This window comes from Lepisma saccharinum, chromosome 13 (genome assembly GCF_977018435.1).
Source record: "Lepisma saccharinum chromosome 13, izLepSacc3.1, whole genome shotgun sequence".
Lineage (NCBI taxonomy): Eukaryota > Metazoa > Arthropoda > Insecta > Zygentoma > Lepismatidae > Lepisma > Lepisma saccharinum.
In genome coordinates this window covers 54,001,019-54,027,671 of record NC_139241.1, presented here as the reverse complement: position 1 = coordinate 54,027,671, position 26,653 = coordinate 54,001,019, and the positions used below count along the sequence as shown (strand labels likewise).

Genomic DNA, 26,653 nt, shown 5'->3' with positions numbered 1-26,653 from the left:
GGGACCCTACTCCCACATACCCTAAATGTGCCTTCATGCCACGGTGCAATATGCACAGGGAACTTATTTACCTGTATATATTTTTTTCGTTTATGTACACCTCAGTAACTACGTTTATTTTTTACGTACGCATATACGAACCCTGTACCATGTCAACCCCCAAAGTCTTACTTGTCTCTGCTCCCCCCCCCCCACCCCCCGCACTGCGGGGTTTTTCGGCTTTTAGATGCAGCATTGTCCGTGCTCGTAGTATATAGTGCAAATTTGTCTGTTCGAAACAAAGACAAAATTCAAATAGTTCAAAATTCGTGTTTACACTACGTATATAACATAAAAAAATTCGATCATACCTTTCCAACCCTAAACGAGAACCAAGTGCCGAACATTAAGACACGTCGCAGACTTAATTTCCTCTGTTTTACACAGAATCTTTTGCATAAAAATGGAATCCCTTAAAACTTATTTCAGAAACTAAAAACCAGAAGGGAAATGCACAACTATGGAACAAGGGGAACAGAGAAACCTGAGCTCTTCAAACATTTATTGGAAATTTTCAAATCGTCTTTCAACTGCAAACACGTTGAATGAACTTCCCCCCCCCCCCAATCCTAACAAATTTAAATTTAAGAATGAGCTAAAGAACCTACTGTTAAATGAGCAATATTTCTGTTCAAGCTCCCAGGAATAGAACAAACAATACATCTTAAACTGCATATACAGAGCCTCGCCTTGACTAATCTTTAACAATGTCGTAATATTTACTTATGCATTGTTCTACCTTACCTAAAGTAAACTAGCATGATTATGCATATTAATTTCAATATCCTTGTGTGAATCTCCTACTCAGAAATGTCTAGTATGTATGTATGTGTATGTGTGTGTGTGTGTGTGTGTGTGTGTAAATGTGTATTTTTCTATTTTCTTTGTGTGTATTCTTCATTTGTTTTGTCTTTGTTCTTTCCTTTGTAACCATTTCTCTTCTCATAGTGGTTCGGATCCCACTTTAAACTGTAGGTCCAGTCCCGATTAGCCTTTCTGTGCATAAGTTGGACTTAAAACCACAAATGAATCAATCAAACCATTTATCTTCTTTTTAAAATTGATTTATGTGCAGAACAGCCACAGGATGATCCTCGCCCGCTACGACGCTAGGGGTCCTGGGTTCGAATGCCGGCCTGGGCATGGGTGTTTGTGAGTGTCCATTCATCAATTTCATCATATCACGATCTTCGCAAATTAGCCAAACGTGGCAAAAAAAAGCAAATCAACCAATTGGACATTATCCATCGTCTACTTCTACCTACACTTTTTCTAACGAAATCAGTGTCGCAGTGTAGCTTTATTTTCGAATCTACCTACGTAGAGTGGTGTGCATGCGAATTAACGATGCGATGCCTGGAATTTCAACCCCCCCCCCCCACAAATTATCCTGGCAGGTTTTTATCCCCCTCAAAGAAAATGAAATTAAAAGCATTTAAGTAGTATACCATTTCTGAACTGTAACAAACACAGTTGCAATAAATGACCCAGTCTTGATGACTTTCCCTGCTGAAAGGATGCAGCCTTGTGGATTAAAGTAGGACCGACACATTCTGCAACAGACCTACCTCACTGATCCAGCAGGCTGTTTTCCACTTTAGTTTTCAATGCAAGTGCTGGTATTTTACTTGTAAGTGTTCACAAGAAACATATAGGTACAGTTGGGAGCTGAGAAGACTGCGAGGCTGAGGAATGCGAAACTGACCTGCCTGTTGTCCTAGTGTGCAGCCAGCTCGTCTGCCTTTCAGGGTGGCATCGGCATAAATAAAAAAGGCATGGTACGAAAACGCATTGCAAATGAATGGAACATATTACATAGTAACAAGTGAAGGCAATACTAATAATGGAATGAAACTTTACAAATCAAAGGAATCTGCTTCCAACGTGACTAAGAAAGTAAGGGTGTGTGCGTGCTTTTTGTGTATTTCATAGCGTCTTGTTAATGCTTCTTTCCTGGACATGGATCAATTAATTTTAACTTACGCTGGGTGGTACATTTTCTCCCTCGTTTGTATTTACATTTTGGTATGTAGCATCGCTTTTCTGCAACTTTTGGATTATGGAACATGAATTGTTCCCTACGCCCTAACACCCCACACAATTTTTATAAAAGGACAAATTTATGGTCATTTTGGCTACCCATAGACATAGACCTTTTCACACCCATAGACACAAACTTACACCCCTCAAATAAAAAAAAAATTCTGAATAAACCTTTGCTCAACCCCCGAGCCGGCTTTCCCGCTTTTCGTTGCATGTTAATTCTATTGATAGTTAAAATTCAGCGACCCAGTTTACTAGATATAGTCTGCTCTATACATACAGAAGGTTCATCCGTCTATATGTGTCCGATTTTAAACCTTCACCCCTGCTCACAGAATCGACCGATTTGAATGATTCAAACAGCAGGAGAAAGCCAAAGGCCTCTAGTATCGCGCCAAGTTCGTGTATGTGTGGTGTGTACATCATGGCTCCCAAGGTGAACCGATTTTGGGAATGCTACGTCGTAGCACTTTTCCACCCCAAGTTTTCTGTGACACAGATTCAAAAACAGTGCTGGGAAAATGGATGTGCATTGGGGTTAACGACCATCAAGAACATAATTAATCGACATAAACACCACGACGTTCCAGCACTTCGTTCACCCGCAAAGGGGAGTAGAAAGCAACCGTGTACTGCGGTGACTCCACCTGTAGCTCCGAAGTTGTGCCGAATGGCCCTACAGGAAAACCCTCCTACGCAACGTGTGATGGCAAGACGAGTGCACGTGGCACAGTCAACTGTGAACTGCAACCTACGTGACAAATTAAAGCTCCGGATGGTGTTTAAAAGTCGTGGACACTTCCTTACTGTGGCCCATCCGAGGGAGAGAAAGACCCAATGCAGGCGTCTCTACGAACGCCATCTATCCGGGGAAAAGTGGAAGTTTGTTGCCACACTCGATGAAGCATGGACTTATCTATCAGATTGTGGCAAAATTCGAGCCGTAGCGTACACCCCACGAGATGCAAAAACCCGTCCTGACTTCATCCGTCGGTGCAAAACAAGTTTCGCGAAGGGATTTCTGGTTGTCGCGGGATACTGCTATGACAGCAAGTTAACGCTTCGGCTGGTGCCTAAAAACTGCAAAATCAACTCCTCATTTTATCAGCAACATATCCTCACACCAATTTATACAGACGATCTGCCCCGTTTGTATGGAAATGCAATAAATCAAGTCAGTGTGCATATGGATAAGGCCTCATCAGATACATCTCGTTGTAGACAGAGATTTCTGCAACAAATGGCGGCAGACACCGGCATCCAAGCTATTCCCTTCCAGGACATACCAGTGAAGTCACCTGATGCCAGTCCAATGGATTTGTGCGGGTTTGGCCTATAGAAAAGAGCACTTGCATCTCGTGGTGCCACCACTGTCCGTGGCCTCTGGAAAGCCTGCCAGGAGGAGTGGTTCAAGATTCCCGTTCCTGTACTTCAACGGAGCCTCCTACAATGGAAGTTACGGTGCAGGGCTATTGCCAGGACACATGGTGCTCACATTGAGGGCAACCGCTGGTGGTCCCGTGGTTTTTCCTAAAGTAGGTGAGACGTCAAAATCGGACACATATAGACGGATCAACCTTCTGTATACATTTACTTATTCACACGCGCCAGAACATTCATTCGATTTTTAAAACAAATTTATTTCCGAAAACACGGAAGAAGTGTGAATTCCTATGCCGTTGCTGGTCTTTGAGATGTCCCGTGGCTGACGTCATCCGTGGAGGTTCACGAATGGTTCAGAACTTTTCCGAACGCCAGACTGCACCTCGCACTGTAAGTCCCGATTCCATTATCAGATTCTCACCCTTTCCTACAGGGACTTCTGCATGTCTGGCAACACTGAAAAATTGAACACCAAGTCGAAGCTCCCCTCCCCACACTTCCTCCCCGTTCACCCCGAACCTCACCCCGCACTCAGGTCTTCTCAGCTCTCAACTGTAGGTTAAATGGACATTAAGTTTGAACTTGGTTAAGTCCAAGGTTGGCAACGCTGCATGTCTAGAGAATTTATTCCAAGGTTGGCAACGCTGCATGTCTAGAGAATTTATTCCAAGGTTGGCAACGCTGCATGTCTAGAGAATTTATTCCAAGGTTGGCCACGCTGCATGTCTAGAGAATTTATTCCAAGGTTGGCAACGATGATGCATGTCTAGAGAATTTATTCCAAGGTTGGCAACGCTGCATGTCTAGAGAATTTATTCCAGGGTTGGCAACGCTGCATGTCTAATTAATGTATTCCTTAATATAAATTTGGTCAAGTGTTCGGTGTTCGATAGCTCTTTTGTGTACGAGTTGGGGTTTTCTTAGAATGTAAATGTTAGTGTTTCTAAATTACGTGTAAATGTCATCATAAGATTTAATGATCTACGTATCTACTTAGAACTGTAAGGCAATGGTTTAGTTTACTAACGTATATAAATTTGCACACCAAAATAACCCTACCTCTCGGAATGATATCACAAATACGTCACTGAGTGGGCATAGCCGTTCCCCCAAAGCAAATAGCTTAATTCATACAATGACGTAGAGTACCACGATTCTTAAGTGGTATAAACAGTTCATTGTGGTTCGGATGAGAGCATTTGCCCGGAACTAGTCAATTTGGCGCCCTGGGGCAGTGGCTGCAGGTGCCGCTCTCTTTCGAACCCCCCGCCCCTCCTCTCCCCGTCATTACGCAGCAACGGGAAATTGAAAATCACTATATTCCTAAGCAAAACAACAAACTATAAAATAAATAAGACTTGTTACGCCATTTCGATACTATTAAGCACAAAAGGATATCTCGCTCGACCACAGGTAAACTTTAAAAAATGCGACACTAATTTTATACAAACGTATTATTATATTTTATGAAAACTCTCTCTCTCTCTTAACCGTATCTTAAATATAACAATTATTAGGAAAGAAATGAAGGCTTGACTTCATATGTTTACCATTGTAGGTCTGTGATAAATGATTGGATTTTTAAAAGAATTACATGTAATATTCCCAGATCTCCACGTGGGTGAACTGAGGTCTGAATTATTTCCTGCATTGTCCCAGCATAAAGCGGCTCTGGGGTTCACCCAGCCTCAAATTAATGGGTATCTAGGGGCAACCCTCCGAGGCAAAGACGGCCGGAAAGTGGTGCTGATTACATCACCTCCAAAATGCCTAGATCGAGAATGTATGTGGCCCTAATCTTCTAAATGTGCCTTGATGACATGGTGCTATATGCACAGGGAACTTTACCTTTGCATGTAATATTATTTTTCGTATAATGCTATCTTGCATAAAATGTAAACAAGCGTGTTTCAGACTTAATTGACCGAAGATAGTATTTTTATTAGCTTTATTTTTAAAAGAATAAACTTTGTTCGCCACTTGCCACGGTTACCGACAAAGTTAATAAATTCGAAGTTCTACACTCACATTAGATGCAAAATCATGACCCTTTATCAGTTTAAGGTGTTCTTTGGTGTAATTGTTTTATTATAGCCGAAACACTTTTAGTTTTAGTTAATAATTCAGTAGCTTCATGTGTTAACATTCCGGGAGTTTTCTACTCTTTTCAAACAAAAGATCAGATGACATGTCTTTATGCTTACTAATATCATAAAATAAATTGAAAATTCACTATGATGTTTAAGCTGCTCAAATCTTTCTCTTAGAGGAGTCATTCCATGCCAAATCAACACAGATATGTGCAATTTCCAACCTGACCATCTCCGATTTTCATGAAATTTGGGGAGTTGAAACTATGCATGGAACTTAGTAACTATGAAAATTTTTAGTCTCGTGCGTCTTGCAATTGTTAAATTATTCAAGGTCAAAGTTAGCAGAAATTGCCCTATTTGAGCCCGCTTAGCTATACTAAATGTGCTGTAACTCCGCCACTATTTCACCTAGAAAGCTCAAATAAAGCTTATTGTACAAGGAATTGAACAAGCTTTCTAGTGATATATAACAAGCCCACCTTTCGATAAAAATATAATTTTGTCACGTGACCTTGACTTTTGACCTTGAATATCTCAAAACATGTCATCACCAAAAATTGTGAAAAAAAATATTTCGTCCCTCATGCCATACTCTAAAACATATCAAAAAATCATTCTGGGACTGCAATGGGATTAGAAGATACAAAATAATATGTTTAACTATGTGACTGATAAAAGCCTCATTACATGAACTATGACGAGTCAAAAGTCCTTTAACACCCCCTACAAAATGTAAAGGAGTTATCCTGGTCATGAAAGAAATAGGTTAGGCACAGGTAGATCTCTAGCTGTGTGTGTCAAGCGCAGGTCCGGCATATTGTTGACCGCCATATTGAATTCAACGCAAAAATTTCAAAGGAAAGGGGGTGATGTGATATATCATATCAGGTTAAAATTCCACGAGAAATGAAGTGGCGAAGGTTTATCCAAAATATATATTTAACCAGCAAAAAATTATTACTGCATGCTTGTAATCATTTTCTCCTTTACGAGGAGGTGTTAGAAACAAAGAATTAAGAATGCTCCTAACGTGTTAGGACCTCGTCGAGATCACGCTGACATCTTGGGACAGAAAGAAGTATACGCACCATTGCATATGATTTTAATCAGCAACATTCACCAAATACTTGAATAGTGGAGAATATTGGGAAAAGTATCTCAAACAATTACGTGGCACTTCCTTTGGAATGAAAAATTCTTCAGTGACGATCCTAATTTTTATGTTCCCGGTAAAGTTAATAAAAATTATACGCAATACCTGTGATTTGATAATCTACAGTAGGCAGATCCCAGCCGAATGGTTGTTGCTGGTAAGCTAATGATGTGGTATAGTGTATGGAGAACGGGAATGGTTGGTCCATATTCAACAACGGAACCTTAAATGGTGAGGGCTTCTTGCATGTGTTATGTTAAGTGAACACGTTTTTCATCCTTGCTTACGGGGTATGGCACTTTTCCAGAGTTTTGAAACAGGACAGTGTGTGACCATACCATGTGAACATTCTTCATGGTAAATTTCTAGGTAGATTGATGGGCAGATGGGGATCTATTAAAAGGCCTGCACATTCCCCAGATCTAACATCTTAGGAGGACTTTTACCTTCAGAAACATTTGAAGAGAATGGTGCATGCACTAAAAGTCCCTGATATTGAGCATCTGAGAGAAGGCATAGTTGCTGCTTGCGATGATGTTGCACCTGCTACATTGCCAAATGTTCTATGTGAGTGTGAGAGACGTCAACGAGTGTGCTCACAGGAATATTGACAACAGTATAATGTGCATATAACGTAAGTGAAAGATATGCGTATAACGTTTTGCTGCCTAAAAATAAGTTGGAAAAACCTTCAGTCCTTCATTTCTCGTGAAATTCTAGCCTGATTTGATATTTCACATCACCCCCTTTCCTTTGAAATGTTTACGTTGAATTCAATATGGCGGTCAACAATATGCCGGACCTGCGCTTGACACACACAGCTAGAGATCTACCTGTGCCTAACCTATTTCTTCCATGACCAGGATAACTCCTTTACATTTTGTAGGGGGTGTTAAAGGACTTTTGACTCGTCATAGTTCATTTTGATTTGATTTTGAATTTAAAATTTTGGGAGCGTCAGCACTTAGGCTATTTTGCTCCCGTCACATTATACGGGGGCCTGCCCCTTATCATTACAAATAACAACTCTAGCGTTGCATAACTAAAAATGTTAAAATGTTCTGACTTCTGTTAAAAGCTGAGGCCGTAAACGGGCACTCAGCACACACAAGGACAACAAACAGGACAACACACACAAAATTATACTGACCATAGTGCCAGTCGCCAGAGCCTCGTTAGTCTTTAGTCCAGGGTGCACTACGTGGAAGTGAGGTTGACTTTTGGGCGCCTACGTGGAAGGTCACCCCTTACACCCCTCGTCATAGTTCATGTAATGAGGCTTTTATCAGTCACATAGTTAAACATATTATTTTGTATCTTCTAATCCCATTGCAGTCCCAGAATGATTTTTTGATATGTTTTAGAGTATGGCATGAGGGACGAAATATATTTTTTTCACAATTTTTGGTGATGACATGTTTTGAGATATTCAAGGTCAAAAGTCAAGGTCACGTGACAAAATTATATTTTTATCGAAAGGTGGGCTTGTTATATATCACTAGAAAGCTTGTTCAATTCCTTGTACAATAAGCTTTATTTGAGCTTTCTAGGTGAAATAGTGGCGGAGTTACAGCACATTTAGTATAGCTAAGCGGGCTCAAATAGGGCAATTTCTGCTAATTTTGACCTTGAATAATTTAACAATTACAAGACGCACGAGACTAAAAATTTTCAAAGTTACTAAGTTCCATGCATAGTTTCAACTCCCCAAATTTCATGAAAATCGGAGATGGTCAGGTTGGAGGCTGTGTTGATTTCGCATAGAATGACTCAGAGCTAAAATAATCGTCTAGGACCTGGTACAGTTTTTGTGGATCTTCAACAGTTTCGTCATACTGAAACTGCTTCTTCTTTCGATTTCGGCCCTGTACAGTGTTGCCTATCTTTGGATCATCTATATATAAATTCTATGCCAATTCTTTCTCATCAACCGGGACTCGCACGTCGCCGCCTCCCAACGCCTCCACGAGTGGAGGGTTGGAGCCCCTGCCAGGCTGCCAAGTGGCGTCTAAGAGACTTCGAAATTTTTCATCACTCCTGCTTTTTTCAAAGCGCTGATATGTTTGCAAGAAATCATCTATCAGATCGTAGATTAATGTTTTGAAGACATTTTCTCATTACATTACGTGGAGTCAGAGGCGCAACCACGAATTTTTGTCTTGGGGGGAGGGCAAGTACCAGGATAAACGTACCAATAATGATGATAATAATTTTAATAATAATAATGCTAATAATAATAATCATTATTATTTTAATAATCATAAAGCTAATAATAATAATATGATAACATTATTATTATTCTTATTATTATTGATTTGCTGTATTTTACTTCGCTTCTTGTGCTACTTTTGGCTAATTTGCGAAGATGGGGATGAGTGATGATATGATGAAATTGATGATGAACACTCGCAAACATCCATGCCCAAGCTGTGATTCGAACCCGGGACCAACATTATTATTATTATTACTATTATTATTATTAGTAGTAGTAGTAGTATCAAAGACGTTATTACCCTCGTAAATTATGCAAAAAGGGGTAAAACTTAGTGCTAAAGCATTTGTGTTCCAACAAACGATTAGAATTATTTTTTCAACACGTTCAATTTCACATTAATAATGGAAAACAAGCACACAAACTATTTTTGAAAGTCAGAAAATTATTGATAAATGTATTCCAAATATAATTCTTCTTTACATTAACATGTATAACTTTCATGCACGATAGCAACATGGCGCGACGTGGACATTAAATTATGTACGTATTCGAAGTTTCTTTAATATACATATTATATACAACATGTATTATTTAAATATATACATTAAATAACCAATTCATCCATCTCACAATAAACCAACAGCAAAAAATACATAAATTGTCAGCCGGCCCCCGTGGTGGAGTGGTTAGCACATCGCGCTACGACGCCAGGGGTCCGGGGTTCGAATCCTGGCCCGGGCCTGGATGTTTGTGAGTGTCCATTCATCAGTTTCATCATATCATCACTCATCCCCATCTTCGCAAATTAGCCAAAAGTGTCACAAAACGCGAAGTAAAATCAATCAATCAATCAATACGTAAATTGTCTCTCAAATATGCACGCGCCTCCTAACAATTGTTCATGCATTTAAAACAAAATAATTTAAGACAAGTCTTATTTCTCTGTCTGGTAATTTACAACGCATTACAGAGAACAATGATAAACTGCCAGCGAAGCGAGCAAGAAAATTTTTGGATCACATTTTTTGTGCAGGCTGACATCAATATTGATTTAATAGGGCATAAATAATTTCATGGGACGCCAGTGCATTCTCTCTTTTACAATTTTCAATTTTAACAATTTTTGTGTGGTACAGTGGTAACATCGTCGCCTTGTGATCAAGGGGTCCCGGGTTCGATACCTGGTGGAGGCACATGGCACGTTGGTTCGGATCCCAATTTAAACTGTAGGTTCTGCTACCCCCTCTCGTGAGGTACAAAAAATGTTATTTACCACGGCTATAGAAATATCTTAATCTCAGGGGATAAGTTCTTTATTCGAGAATTCCAAATAAGAAAGCGTTTTATAGCCAAGAGGATATAGTTAAAGGCGGATCTATATTCTGAAAACTGTGCATAATACAGAGAAAAATATATATTGAAGCTTGTTTGTACAATGAAATATACTTGTATATATGTTGATTCAAAAATTACATCGGTTATATTCTTCTTATATATATCATCGAAAGGAAATCTTCTTCTTTTCTTCTCCTAATTTTGGGAAAAGGCTTCTTCTTCCTTCCTATCTTTGATTTGGGAAAGGCTTCTTCTTCTTTTCTATCGTTGATTAGTGACAAGGCTTCTTCTTTTCTTCCTTCTATTTTGGGAAAAGGCTTCTTCTTCCTTTCTTCTCCTAATTTTGGGAAAAATTTTCTTCTTTTCCTTGTTCTAATTTATTTTCTTCCTTTGATTTAAGAGAAGGCTTCTTCTTCTTTTCTTTCTTCAAATTTATTTTCTTTCCTTTTAAAGCGTAATCTTATTTATTACATATATGTGCTCGCTTTCCCCGCTTCTTTTGCATTGTACAGCAACACAAGCTATACTTATAGAAAGATTAGGAGCGTCTAAACTGACAGTTTAGACCTCCTATGTAACGACCAAAGGGGAATAGCCCAGGATCGCTAACAGCAAGCGCTGCCTATGGCCCAGTGCGTCTAATAAGGAGCGCAACCGTAAGTGCTTCGGGGCTTGTAATTGGACACAGCGCCACCGAGGGACAGACAACCACAAAAGCTGACGATTTTCTCCTCGTCAGAGGTATTAAATCAAATTTTGATCACTAGGATCAAAAAGGATACATTTCTGAATTCATTTGCTCACTTATTAACTTTCCTAATTGTTTCATGTATGAGCATATTCTCAATTATTTTAATTGGCTATTTACAACATTTTATTCACTCTTCTATAATTTTTATACTCTTCCTTTATTATATATTTTGCATTTACTATACTATATATAATCACTCTTTTCCGCTCCTAGTTTCTACAATAAACTCTGCTCTTCTTTATATGGCGTGCTGCCATCTATCGTCGCTCTCGGGAAACATTTCTTCCTTGCATTTCTCATTGTGTCGTCGGAACTGGCACGTGACAGTTCAGTTCCGATTAGCCTTTCTGTGCGTAAAGTGGACTTAAAACCACAAATGAATCAATCAATTTTACAACTTATTTTCATTTAGATCATTCGGCGCTCAGGGCCGACTCCCGCCACCCCCTAGCTACGGTACTGAACTTGATAAGACGAAGAAAAGCAGGCATTGCGAGGGAAGCGAGCAAGAAAATTTCATGTAAAGTATTTTTATTTGCATAAAATTTGAAGTTGTGGGCGGTAATTGCCCCCTGCAGGTAAATTTGGCCGTCATTGTTTGCCCCCCTAGAACTCATTACGGTCCATGGTTGGGGGGCAATGCCCCCTCTGTGGTTGCGCCACTGCGTGAAGTAAAAAGTCATACCAGATAACTAGTGAGCAAAGAAATGTAAAGCCACACAACTGGTTTGCAATACACTGAGCCTCATGTGAGACTACTAATAGGCCTATGTTCCTTCAAAACGGTGGGTTCGCATATATTAACTTCCAAGTTATATAATATAATATAATATTATCAAGTTTTCAATAGGCTTATTTTTTTCTTCTCTACAAATTTTGCCGCCCTGAAAATTTGCCGCTCTGGGCGGTGGCACGGTTTGACCCCCCCCCCCCTTCCGCCGGCCCTGTTGCCAACGTCAAAGCACAACAGCGCTGGAGAAAGTACTGACTGAATTTATCATTTCGACATACAATAACCGTTCAGGGTTGGCATGCAATCTTAATTGGACATTGTCAAGTGTTTTCATCTATACTTATTATAAGACTACACCCTTGTCCCATCTGTCTCTGAAGCAAGGCCGCGCATAGCGGCAGAGAAAGGGGCGGGGGAATCGAGTGCGCAGAGCGAAGCAGCACACGCTGCTGCGGAGGCTGGTAACCGCAGTCACTTCCCCCCTCCACGCAATCCCGTTCCCTCTTCTCGTGTTCATTGGTGGAACCGTCTCGCGTCACTCCTTGCGCAGAGGCTTATGTTCGTTCGCCTGCTCCAGAGATCACCTCTTCTCGTTTTCAGGTGATCAAATTTATTTTGCCAATGGCGGGGATCGAATCTACGACACACAGATCCGGTGCGTTAACCAACTATTATACGGCGCCTATTGTAGGTCCTTGTTTGTAGGACCTGTACCGGGTCTTTGCGATGGCGTTAGTGTTGCCCACGGGACGAGACGGGACAGGCTTTTAAAAATTCGAGACGAGACGAGATTGACCATGTGTCATAAGACAAACTAATATTTTCGAGACGAGACAGCATTTCCACGAGACGAGACAGGCCAAAGTCTCGTCTCGTGGTCAACACTAGATGGCGTGGTGGTAGCCAAAGATAATGATGGTAACGCTGTTGCGTTTTAATCAAGGGTCCAGGGTTCGGTCCCAATCCTAATTGGAGACACATTGCCCGTGATTTGGATCGTTGGAGTACGCAAGGGGGAGCTGACTGAGCTACAGCCCCATCCAAAATTTTGAGAAAATTAAAATTTTCAAATAGAAGCAGTCTAAGATCTCGTTAAACCCCCGCCTTAAGATGACCTCCAATTACCATTTTTGTCTTTGAACAAATTTAGGTTAAAATTGTAAATAAGAAATATGTTATTCCTTACCCTCCCCCCAGAACGCAGCTATCCATCTTTACAATTCCAGCCCCCTTTGCTTACGCCAGTGGTTCGGATCCCACTTTAAACTGTAGGTCCAGCAGGCCAGGGGAGCTCACCCCCCCCCCCCTTTGCTGGCACTGCCACTGGCCCCCTTGACATTAAGTAAAACTATTTCGTATTTTAATTTGTTTGCAGCGAAGAGTGAAAATGTAGACAGCAGATATTATTTGGCTCACAACTTGATGAATTCACAGAACATGAACAGCAACTGTTATATTCGTTCAATCTTGTTTATGAGCAACTATTTAGAAGATTCTGGAGACCAGTGGTTCCCAGAGTGTGCGCCGCACCGCCCTATGTATCTGTGGCTAGCTTGCATAGGAGCAGCGAAATGTTGCAATATTTTCACAGAAATGACATGATTTTTTTCTAAATGTTTGTGAATTTGAAGCAACCCAACCACACGAACTGAGCGTTGCAAATGCTAGATAGGCTGACATTCTGACTTGGGCGCCGTGGAAAAATCTTGAAATACTAAAGGAGCCGTGAAACGAAAAAGTTTGGGAACCTCTGTTCTAGACTTTAGAAATTTCTTCCAGAGGGGAGCTTCTTTATCTGTACCTTCCCAACCCCTGTTGAAGTCTCTCGTTTGACATCTGTGACTTTGATGTCATCATCCACATTCCTTCCACATCTAGATCCGTGAAGACAGCCCCACCCATAACGGCACAAATTATAAGACATATTCTAAAAATTAGTGCCGAATTAGTGCTACCAAATATGCAATCCAAAAAAATAGTGCTACTTTAATATACCAGAAAAATGAAAATGAATCAATAAATCTCTAATAACTTGGTTGTGTTAATAGCACTATTTTTTTTCTTTCATACGGGTTGATCAGCACTAATTTAGCACTAAATCTTGGAGAGGGATTTAAACATGTTGGGTGTTGTGGGTGGGGCTAGCTTCACAGGCGGCATAGACCAAAGGAATCAATAAAACTCTAATAACTTGCTTGTATTAATAGCACTAATTTTTCTTTCATACGGGTTGATTAGCACTAATTTAGCACGAAATCTTGGCGAGGGATTTAAACATGTTGGGTGTTGTGAGTGGGGCTAGCTTCACAGGCGGCACAGACCAAAGGAATCAATAAAACTCTAATAACTTGCTTATATTAATAGCACTAATTTTTCTTTCATACGGGTTGATTAGTACTAATTGAGCACTAAATCTTGGCGAGGGATTTAAACATGTTGGGTGTTGTGGGTGGGGCTAGCTTCACAGGCGGCACAGACCAAAGGAATCAATAAAACTCTAATAACTTGCTTGTATTAATAGCACTAATTTTTCTTTCATGCGGGTTGATCAGCACTAATTTAGCACTAAATCGTAGCACATGTTTCGTAATTTGTGCTGTTGTGGGTGGGGCCACTGTGAAGTTAGCCCCACTCAGAATCATTTTCATTTCTCTGGTATATTAAAGTAGCACTAATTTTTTTGGATTGCTTATTTTGATAGCACTAATTCGGCACTAATTTTTAGAATATGTCGTATAATTTGTGCCGTTATGGGTGGGGCTGTCTGGCTTCACGGATCTAACACATCTGCATCAAATGTCAATAGATCTCAAGTTTTGGGAATCAAGGGGAGTCTTATTGCGTCTGCTGGGGGTGGAATGTACGGTAGGAACTATGAGTGAAGTGAATATTGTTCATTTTTTCTTGTATGATATAAATAATTGTGTCCTCAAAAATAGTATGGAGTGTGCATTAAGGGATGGTGTGACTACCAGACAATTAACACTTCAAGAGATGCTTTAGAAGATATAAGAAATACTAGTTTTTTCAAAATCTCTAAATTTTATATTTTACATTAACTTAATGACCGCGACACATAATTTACCTTCATTTAATACTGTTAAACTTTAGAAAAATAAACTTGGTTAGCCCCCCTGATAACCTGTGAGCCCCCCCCCCCCTGGAGACCAATTCTGGCTACGGGCCTGAGGTCCAATCCAGTTTTTCCTTTATGAGCTCAAAGTGAACTTAAAACAAACAAGAAGAACCAGTACGGGGATGCAAAAAAAGAAAACTCTACTGAATTGATCATGTTTAGACACGTCCCATTTTTTCCTTCAGGTGCCGCAACGGGAAATGCATCCCCGACAGATGGCGTTGCGACGAGGAGAGGGACTGTGAAGCCGGTGAAGATGAAGAAGACTGCGAGGAGAAGACGCCGAGGACATGTGGACCTGACGAATTCGTCTGCGACAATGGGAACTGCATCCTGGTAAGCGGGGACTTGTTCGGAAATTTTGTGCAGGCGAATGTAGGGGTTTATCAAAAACTTTCCATCTGGGGTGGGGTGTAAGCAAGGTGCATAATAATCATGATCTTTATTTTTTTTAAAATAATTTTTGATGATTTTTTATTAAAATAGCTTTAAAAAAACATGTTTAAAATTGTTGTATGTTTTTCGGCACCGTACATATAGATATACAGGGTGGCTCAATAAGTCACTTAACACCCCCAGTACAAGGCCACTGCGGCATGGGACGTGAAAATGGCGATGACCAATCGTTATCAGGCCAAGGGGGAACCACATTGACGTCACCCGCATGGTTGGCAGCCATCTTGAATTCAACTTCAGAAATTTAAATGGGAAGGGGGTCGTGCGACATATCAAAATGGGCTAGAATTTCACCAGGAAAACAACTGTGACATTTGTTTTCACCTAACTTTAATTGTTGCAGAGTTAACAATACCACAAAGTTATGGCTCAATAAGTCACTTAACACCCCCAGTACAAGGCCACTGCGGCATGGAACGTGAAAACGGCGATGACCAATCGTTATCAGGCCAAGGGGGGAACCACATTGACGTCACCCGCATGGTCGGCAGCCATCTTGATGTCCGCCATATATATATATTTTTTATGGAAAGGCTTGGTAATCGACCGTGTAAAATGTTTGAACAGTTTGATTAAATCAAATAAAAAATTACATGTAACTATACATTTTTCTTTGTCTGATACTGTATATATGAACCTACTTTGGAAAAGTTTGTTGAGTGTGTTAATGAAACTATAATAATTATTCTTCCAGTGATAATTAAACATTCTGGATGCACTATAGGTATAATTGTAACTTTGTAGCTGAAGTTTGGCGAGTTTTTAAATTATAGTTTGCAAAATATTAGCAGCCATATTTATTTACAGCTTAATGATAATGACCCTATTTATGGTTTAACACGATTCTACACAAAGTTTTTGCTATTTTTGCCTATAAAAATATTGAATTTTTAGTCCAGAGAAATTTAATTGTGTTTACAGTTTATCTATTACATTTTCCTTTCGTGAGAGTTCCATCACTACATATATTTTGTTCCCTTGCTCTTCCTTTCAAAATGCTACGAGTATCTAAAAACCTAATTAACAAACTACCTTACTTTACCCCATAGGCAGTGGATTCCTATGTTCTTAAGCCCCTATCACACGGAACTGGATTTATATTTGGAATGCTCTTGTTGACGCTAGACTGGCTACCCATTTGCTAGTTTTCGCCTCACACGGTACTTGTTACACCGTACTTGTCGATAGTCTTTCGTTCCCATAATGGCGGCCGCGCGAGATGTAAACAACGTATCACTTCACACTTTTAAAATACGATAACTATCCAACCGAGAGGAATATCGCATCGCATTAAATGGTTTTAGGTAGATAAAAACGGCGCTGATAAAATACACACTTTACAACGTTTACTATACACGTATGGAAGAAAATTTTAGCTTTTTCAATTGTAAACATGCCTTTCGTGTTGTATGCACTCGGAAGCCACAGACAAAAAAAGGCTACTTTACAAACTCACAGAATATCTTCACATGGCCAAACTTTGCTCTGATTGGCTGTTCCACAGAATCTAGTCGAAGAAGTTAGTAGCAATTAGAACATGTCCTATTCCTCAAAACCAGTCAAGCAGTCAGCCAGGCGGCCATGATTACTACCCAGAAAGTCAGTTCATCGCCAACTAGGGCATTCCAACTAGAAATCCAGTTCCGTGTGATAGGGGCTTTAGCCTCAGTTTTCCACATGTATAAATCCGGGCATGTCCTTAGCCAGTGTTCCCACATGAAGGGAAATTTCCCTTTTGCAGGGAACTTCGGACCGAAATTTTAGCCACAAGGGAAAAGGGAATTTCGATTAAAAATACCACAATTGCAGGAAATTTTTTTACAGTTATTACAGTTTATGTTAATTTCGGATTTCATATCCACATTTTTATGTTATTTATTTTGCTATTCCTACTTGTTACTCCTCCTTTAAGTTTATTGTACGTTGCCTTTATGCATCTTTGGATAAATAGTAACGAGGAGGTCATGAGGATTAACCATTAAATGGATTCCTCACCAGGGTTCAAACCTGGGACATCTGGTCAGGAAGTGATGAAACTGAAATGTGAAAAAATTTAAAAATATTTTTTATTCAAACGAACAACAAATTCAAAGGAATACTTAAATACGTATTACTACTGCTTCCACCACCACCACTAATAATGCTGCTACTACTACTACTAATTATTATTATATAATTTACTTAGGTGAAGGGAAAAATTGGTGCAAAAAGGGAAACTTTACCCTTGGAAAGGGAAATTGTGCTCTTATATTGTGGCAACACTGCCCTTAGCTTGTAGATTCTGCTGCAGCTTGTGATGAATGTGTAACAGTAGCGAAGCGTAGTCTTACGAAGGAGGCAAGCAATGTTTCAGTACAACAAAACATGTAGTACAACGACATGCCGAGGGGAAAGATTCAAGGTTTATAGCCTCATTTACCCAGTCGCTGGATTTGTCAAAATATCGTAATAAAGTGACTGTACTAAAAATAAACCATATGATCCGAAAACGTCACATTTACTTTTTAAAAAAAATCCAGGTAACGTTATTCATATGATATTAAACGTTTTGCATATGCGAACTTTCCGCATACGACTAAAGGGAGACGGAATTTCTTACTTACTTATTAGTACCTTTATTTGTTCATTATTATTTAATATGGTCAAACGGTGACCAAACCGATTTAGATTAAAAATATGGGAATCATTTGTTTATTTTACGCTGCATGATGTAATTTAGTATTTTTGGGCATCCTAAAAACCGCATTGGAGTAACTTAAACACTAAATAAAAAGTTAAACACAAACAATAAAAAATTCATTTCAAAGCAAAGAAACACATGCATAGACGATGTACTCACCACAATAAATTTCAAACTCTTGGTCCATTGGATGCCACCCTTAGTGACGATATTCATACTCCATTCTTCTTGTGGTACAAATTGCTTTGGAAATGTCGCACAAAGCCCCTTGGGCTAACTTGTTTTAAGTCCGGTAAATGCGGTGTTGGTCGACCCCCTTCCACGATTTTCATTTTAACACTTATCTCTCTCGAGCTAAACGAAGCAATTTTCAATTGCTCAATAATACACCCGCACTTCACATCAACCGTTCCTAAATACGCGTTCATTCCGATAAATTCACAGCACAAAACACGAAGCAACAAACACTCACACTATCCCACGCGCTTTCCACAACTGCAAATACAAGCATCCACACAAGATCACTTTGAAAATCTCTGAAACAACAGAAAGTGATACCAACCTATTTCCTTAATTTTATCCGTCACAAAGGAAAGATATATCAGTTTGGAGATAAAAATTACGCGGAGGAATCAGAATCATTTCAGCAGAACGAGTATGTACATTAATATTTAAGTAATAAAGTGTCATTCAATGGCGTGCCCGGGACGAAGGGGGGGGGGGTGGATGGTAGACATAACCCCCTTTTGGCCCAGTATATCTAAGAAAAAACGTCAAAGGAAGGAAAAGATGACAAAATGGGGACCGTAAAAAGAGCCTGGGAACACCACTTGCGTCATAATAATAGAACTTAGAACATATTCGGGCTTCCCCGATGGCGCAGTGGTAGTGTCGTCGCCTTGTAATCAAGGGGTTCCGGGTTCGATACCCGGTGGAGGCACAAGTGTTTCAGATCCCATTTTAAACTGTAGGTCCAGTCCCGATTAGCCTTACTGGGCATAAAGTGGACTTAAAACAACAAATCAATCAATCAATAATTAAAACATATTCTTGTGCTCATAATATGCAGAATGTATACGATTTACTTCTATGCCATGTACAAATATCAGTAGATAGTTCTTTCTCAGATAGCTTTATTTTCACCCCAAGTTTTATTCAAAAGCAGTCAATTTATTGATTGTAAAATTTGTGAAGGAGCTCACTTGAATTACTGCGTAAATAATTTGGCAGTTGCAAACACTGGTAGCGGTCAACACTTCTGGCGTAATTTGAGCTGGTCCGACCAGGAAGCAGGGTGCAGGACCAAGGTCCGTCCAATCTTCCCTCCCTCCCTGAGAAAACTCTTCACGGGGGTGCAGAAATTCCACTGCCCCAACTCCCAATGTCAACTTTTTTTACGCGTTTTACATTTCGCGAAATCTAAAATAATTTGTAATATAATATGATATATATGGAATTTAGAACAGTGATAATAACTTCTTTTAGTTATTTTATGACTAACAATTATTATTATATTTGCGATCTTGTTTACGTGTTCATGAAGACAAATATTCGTTACTAGTTTTTTGCTGGCAACGTACCCATAGATGAATCCTTCTGCTTTCGGTTGAACTCGGCTATTTTCGGGAATCACGCAAGCTCGGAAAGCACAGCTTTTTGTAGAAGCTTTGTGGACGGGTTCCACCAAAATTTCACGCTTCGCCATGTGACTCCTACGCAGCGATGCCAACCCTAGCATAATGGTGCTAAACCTAGCATAATTTAACCGTCTTTGGCACCTAGCACCCTGTGTTTGGCATAACAGCCAAATCTAGCATAATCTGCATCCATCGGTAGATATTGAACTCAAAGGAAAGTGCTCTGAAGAAGTAAAAATAAAATTAACTGCACATCTCTATTTCAGGAGTGGACATGTTTCCAACAAAAGAGAGTAAACGGCCCACGGATTCTGTCTCCCACCAACGCCTTTCATCTCTTCCACATCTTCCTGCCATAAAATCGAAGAGGAGGGTTGTGGAGGCCCACCCTCAAAAGTTTGTCCTTTCCCAACACCGACACAAGTGGTCAGTCATTTGAGGTGCCTGTATTTTCGCGAGGAATGTTTAGTAGAAAGTTGGGTTGACAAATAAAGCTCATGTGACGCCCTCCTTTGTCGGCAAATTTTGACCATCTTTGTCTTCAGCTTGTGTTCGGTTCGGTTCAGTCGACTTGCCATCTTATCATTTCGGAAGCATTTAATTCTTCCTGCGTGCATCTTTCAGTATATTTTTGAGCGTGTGTTTGAGTGTATTGTGAGTGTTTTTCCCCTGCTTTTTAATTTTTTTATATAAAATATAAAAATATATTTGGCACAATTTCGAAAAATGAGTACTAATTGCAAAAGAAGTAATAATAGAAAAAAAAGACCGTGGGGTTTTAAACCAGAAATGGGAGTCGTATGCTCAGAAATATAGAAAGGAGTGGCCAAAAGGCAGTTTTTATTTTTTCGTTTGGTGAGCACCTTTTTTCCTTTCCTTTCCTTTTTTTATTTGGAAAAATTGTTAGTTTACATAGAAATGCATTGTATGAGCAATTGAAAGTTGTAAAGAACTAGCACAAAAGTGTGTGTCTTTAGCAAGGTGGTGTTGGAGGTGGAAATGGGTTAATACGTCCTTCCATATAATGCAAAAAAATGCAGTAGTATATGAAAGATATTTGTGAATTATACACCAACCCCCTCCCCCCCCCCAAACCCTGCAGTAATTGAAAGGTAATGACGCTTAACTGTGTCATGTCGTCTTCCCTCTCCCCATCTGCTAGAAAAAAATGTGTGAAGTATTTTTACAAATATATTGAGCCACATGCCCTAGTTCGACACTTGGTAAGGTATGGACATGTAATTATGTTTTTTTCCATCCCATAGTCCATAGACCATTTCATCAGTTCTTCATTCACCCTCATTGTCGTACTTACTCCCAGAGACCCTAAGGCAAAAAAGCGACTTAAAATACATAGATCTTAGGGTGGCATAAAATATAACATCTGAAAATAGTAATAAAATATATTGTTAATAATAATAATACTAATACTGCCCTAGCACAATTGGGTGGCATTCTAGCATAATTTCACAGTTCGAACAGCACTTTTCGTAGCTGAGGGGTTGGCAACGCTGCTCCTACGGAGGCCTTATTTTCCCGCAGAACGGCTGCAAGCATTGAGGCTGGTGCTTGCTACAGAGCTGCTGGGGGAGTTTGCGGCCGCATTTTTTCGCGAAATCGAGTGCGATGGAAACTAAATACGGTTAGAACATTAAGTACATTAAATGATATTCGAATTATGCAAGCAGTGCGTGCATTGCTTGTACTATATCTTCGCCTCTGATGTGTAAATAATTTTCTTAGACTTCTGGCTTCCAACGCAGCTCTTGTACCGTTATAAGCGGTTCCATATCTACAAAGAAGCTACAGGCAGAAGGTAGCAATTTGGATTTCATTACCAGTCGTTCTTTCTAAAACAAAGAGCAATTTTTTTTCTGTTCGGCGAGGGGAGGGATGTTGCTACCCGTAACATCGAGAAACGTGAGGGTCGACCTGTGTTAGATCGTGTTTCAAGTGACCTTGAAGAAGGTCACCTCGTCACGTCGGGCGGAGGGGGGTACTTTTTGAGATCACCCACCTGGCTTCAGATTAAGTGAGGCTTCAATACAGAGTAAAGTAGACGGCAGGTCTACCGTTTACCATTTTTATGGTAATGTAATCCTCGTGGCTTCTAATATCAAGTTTATTCAGTGACGTGCGATGATCTCCGCACTTTGGGTTGCAACGGCTTATGGGTAAATCTTTAAAGCATCGCGAATCCTGCCCCCGCCCCCTCAAACACACAAATGCATAGCTTACAGTGTTCTTTCAATACAGATGAAAGAATTTATCTACTTCAATGGAAGTTTTAATTTAGCACGAAACCTGACTTTTATTATCTGTATCCGCATCTGCAAATACCTGATTCCTCTTAAGTTTCACGTGAAAAATTAAACGCGATGTGTATCTAGGGGTGCCAACAAAATAGGCGCGGATACACGAAAATCCTTTCACCTTAGCATACAGAGAAGATACACAGTTGGAAACAGTTCCCAAGTATAAGTCTTGCCAATGTTACAAATTTTCAAGTTAACAATTGAAGTGTCTTAATTTAACCGTAAAAGTAACTGTTGATAATATTAGGCCTACTTCTATTGAAAAAACGTAATTGTTACAGTTGAAGCTACTTACTCTTTAAAAAAAAGTATCTAGTTACAGTTAGAATTCATCAGAAAGTAACTATTACTTGTAACTAGTTACTTTCAAACTCTGCTACACAAATATAGTTTTGCAGTAAGACACTCGTGGGCTTCATACTTTTTTTTTCATTTGTATGCAAACATGGCAGATGCGTGTGAAAGTAAAAACAATTCATAAATTAATGTAAGAGCAAATTGCTCCTCTCTCAGCATTTAAAATGAAATCAATTCCCTGTTTGAGATCTAAATTAACAACAACAACAACAACAACAACAAAAAGAAAACCCATTTTGCCATTGCATGGCTTTCCGGCATCATGCCATGTAGCTAACGGGAGAAGTGCAAGTGGCTAATAGCCAGTGTTTGGGAGTTACTAGTTACAAGTAACAGTTACTTTTTAAGAAATGTAACTGAAACTAGTTGTTTTTAAAATCAAGTAGCTGTAACTGTAACAGTTACTTTTTCAATGAAAGTAATATTTTCAACAGTTACTTTACGACACATAAATTTTTATTGTGTCGTAAATTATTGCCGATTTTGTTACTTTTTTGTCTTTGCCATTCATTTGCCACACTTTTCTGTCAGACAGTTGGAAGCAGTATTTAGCGAAGACAGTAGTAGGAACAGCTCTATAAGTGGTATAAAATCACTACCTTGTACTGTTTCCATATAGTTAGTAGAATTCCTCTCCCCCAATGGAAATTTTGTAAATACAATACTGATAATATAAATATATGAAGACTTATATTATGCACCAGAAGCATAAATAAAACAAATGTAAGTCTTCACATATTATTTTATTGCAGCTAGTGATTATTGATTGTGTGTAATTTATTTGCAAGAAAATTTCCAGCAGAAAGTAACTAAAAGTAATTGTAACTGCAACTCTGTTACTTTTTGGAGCAAGTAACTGTAACTGAGTTACCTTTAAAAAGTAACTTTCCGAACACTGCTAACAGCCTAACTTAATCTCTTTAATAATTGCAAATTAGTTAACTCTAACAGTCATTATTCTAGCAAGTCTCACTTTTCAGATGGAATTCATTGATTGCTCAGCATGGCACTTTTTATTATTTTCAGAAAAGTTGGCTTTGCGATGGCATGCAAGACTGCATACATGGAGAAGATGAAGAAAAATGTGATCTGTCATGCGGCGAAGATGAATTTAGCTGTGGAAATGAGACAAATCAATGCATTGGGAAGAAACATGTATGTGATGGCAAAAAGGACTGCCCCAAGGCAGAAGGTAGAGCGTATTTCATTTTCTTTACAGAACTTTTAATTATTTACATTAATTATATTCTCCTTTAACCAAATTTTTTCGATGAAAATGAACATTTGGGGCTATAAGAAACAGGCATAGGAACTTTTCCTAGCAATAATTAATAGTTTGTATTTGTATATTTGTTAATTCAGGATTCAAACGTAGGGACTTTGGTGGTGAGATTGACAGTCAACCATTTAATGTGCTCAGCCATCGAGCCGGCTGAACATGTGTAACAGTTGTATCACTAAAGTGTTAATAAAGTTTGGAAGAAAACTCATAGTTTCACGGACTAAGAGTATATTATTCTGAAAGTACAGAAACTCATCGTGGATATTATACAAGATTTAACGAGGTTTGGCTCCCACCGAAAGCATCTTTGTCGTCTGCAGACATTCTCTGTTGACAGGGAAGTTTTGGCTGGAGCCGAATCAGGTTAAATTTTCTGGCGTATAATGGCAATTGAAAATTTGCTTGTATTAGTTGTTATATTGGGATGTAATACACTGCTTTATTTTCTCGGTAGATGAAAGAAACTGTCCAAAGAAGAAAGATTGTGCACCAAATAGTAAATGCGAACAAATTTGCGTCACAACGTTTGATGGGGAAGATGCATGCAGTTGCCAACCAGGATATAGACTCAGAGGGGATGGTCACAGGTAGGAATGCCTCAATATGCACCATTCTTACTTACCCTGTAATAGTTTTTTTGATCTAATAAAACTAGCACATATACCAGAATTTGATATAATTATGTGACAGAAATACTATTTTTATAATGAATTAATAATATTGGAATAACTGATGATACATTATAAATACTGGGTGTTTCATAAATAGTTGAGGGTTACAAAAATTTATTGCAAGTAAACTAATGAACTTACGTTAATGAAACCAGTCCAGAACGATCGAGGAACTCAAACAGTTTGTGCATGTATGTTTTGTTAAGCTGAAAGTTCATATCCCTTCCACTAGGCAACACTCGAATTTTCCACTCCTTTTGAAAAACCACTATATTCCAAAATCTGAAAAATTACATATGCTTGGAATTCCTCCTAGAGAATTCGCGTAGTTTGCTTTAGATGTTTCTTAGATATTCTGAATAGTTTCATGGCTACGTAAACCTATTAAACTACAGAGGCCAGCCGAATGTTGTAGTTGATATATTGTGTAAAAAATATTTTTTTCAGAACTATAAAACACAGTAAGGATTTATGAATATTTATTATAACATTAATAACAATTATGTTTGCACAAAGCTTATAAACTTCGTGTAATTAATTCCCCCCTCCCCTTTGAATAAAAGTGTAGTGTAAGTGGTTGAAGATGTTGCCACACAAATGTGACAGTAAGATAGATGTCTTACAATTACATTATATACTTGTCCTTCCTCCCATTCTAAGAACAAATCCTTCCTACTTTTTCAGGTTAAAATAGTATTAAAGAGATACTTTATAATTAGATTAGTTTCAAATATAGTTTTAATTGATGAAACTATTTTTTCAGTCATTACAGTATAATCTCATATATGTTTGATAAACTTTCAGATGTGTGTCTCCAAACTGTGTTAAGTGTTACAAATTATAAAAATATATTCCTGTTATTTTCTAATGTTAATTGATTTCTGCCTATTTTGTTACTCTCTTTTCTTTTGTATTGTTATTTAGAGGTTCCTCCCCACTTTCCCAATTTTCTTCAACTTCCTTCTGTGCGTATTGGAGCTTTTAGACTGAAGCGACAGGGAAGAAGGGAATCAACAGCAACATTTTACGCCATAGCAGCATGACAGGTTCAACAAGCCTGTGTTTGATTGGTGAAATCCTAAAGTGACGCACGTCGCTTGTTGTCACTTCAGTGTGAAATCTCCATATATTTAAGCGATTGAATAGGTATCCCCTCTGCAACAATTTCAATGTCGTTTCAGTTGCCAAGACTTAGATGAATGCTCCTTGGGTGATGCACCCTGCAGCCAAATTTGCAACAATACAGCCGGATCATATACATGCGACTGTGCAGATGGATATGTCTTACGTCCAGATGGCAGATCCTGCAAAGCACTCGGACCATCTCCATCTCTGTTGTTTGCTAACAGAGTTGATATTAGGCAGGTAAGTACATGGGTTTGGCGGTGAATTATCGACTGTCTTTCGTTTCGAGTGACTTCTCTCTTTCTCTTTTTGTCACGCACTAGGTTCATTGAAGTTTTATTGTTAGATTTGGATATTTTGTCCAGGGCAGCAATTGAAGTGAAAAATGCTTGCGGGGGGGGGGGGGGGTGTTTGGCCAAGCCTTGGAGTTTCCTGGGGGATGCTTTGCAAAAATTTTGCTACCTCTGAGAAGATTGCTGTAAGAAAAGCCACAAACAAAATAAAAAAATATATTTGATATGTGCTAAAAATGTAAAATATATAACTAACACTTGACATACCTTCATCAATTGTTACCAACAGACACTTCCTATTTTGATTCTCATAACAAAAATGTATTATTTACATGTGTAAAGGATAAACATTGTTACTTGTAGCAAATAAGAGATATAGGACTTCATAAAAATACCATGCATATGTGTTGAAATGTCACTAATTCAAGAAAGAAATTCTTGTTTACATAACAGTTATCATTTCATTACATTGAAATATAATGCAGCCTAAAAGCTAAAACTGAAATTGTATGTAGGGTCTCATGATTATGTTAGCCTGAGGCCTCTACGCATCTAAATCCAGTCCTAATGCCATCAATGAAGAAGCACAGTTGCATCGTGTTTCACATGTCATGATGTGAGGTGATCCAACACCCCTTCAAGCTGTTCTTCACTTATTTAAAGATGTGAAAGTTACAGGATGACATAATGGACTTACATGGCTGGTCTCCATGGTGGAGTGGTTAGCACTCCAGTGCCAGGGGTCCCAGGTTCGAATCCTGGCCTGGAGATGGATGTTTGTCAGTGTCCATTCATCAATTTCATCACATCGTCACTCATCTCCATCTTTGCAAATTAGCCAAAAGTGGCACAAAAAGTGAAGTTAAATAAAGCAAATCAATCAATAATGGACTTACATGGGGATAATCTAGTATGTCCCACTAGAAATTATTAAGAATTGTGATTTGATTTAATCT

The 26,653-nt window shown here is 39.0% G+C and overlaps 1 protein-coding gene across 2 annotated transcripts in view; it reads left to right on the top strand.

Moving 5' to 3' along the window:
- Lrp4 (LDL receptor related protein 4) overlaps positions 1-26,653 on the top strand; it is a 411,647-nt gene that overhangs the window by 327,013 nt on the left and 57,981 nt on the right. For both annotated transcript variants that reach the window (XM_083134187.1, XM_083134186.1), the window contains exons 6-9: positions 15,067-15,217; positions 23,353-23,518; positions 24,063-24,195; positions 25,461-25,644. In XM_083134187.1, coding sequence (XP_082990313.1) covers positions 15,067-15,217; positions 23,353-23,518; positions 24,063-24,195; positions 25,461-25,644 — 634 coding nt within the window. The remainder of the gene's footprint in view (positions 1-15,066; positions 15,218-23,352; positions 23,519-24,062; positions 24,196-25,460; positions 25,645-26,653) is intronic.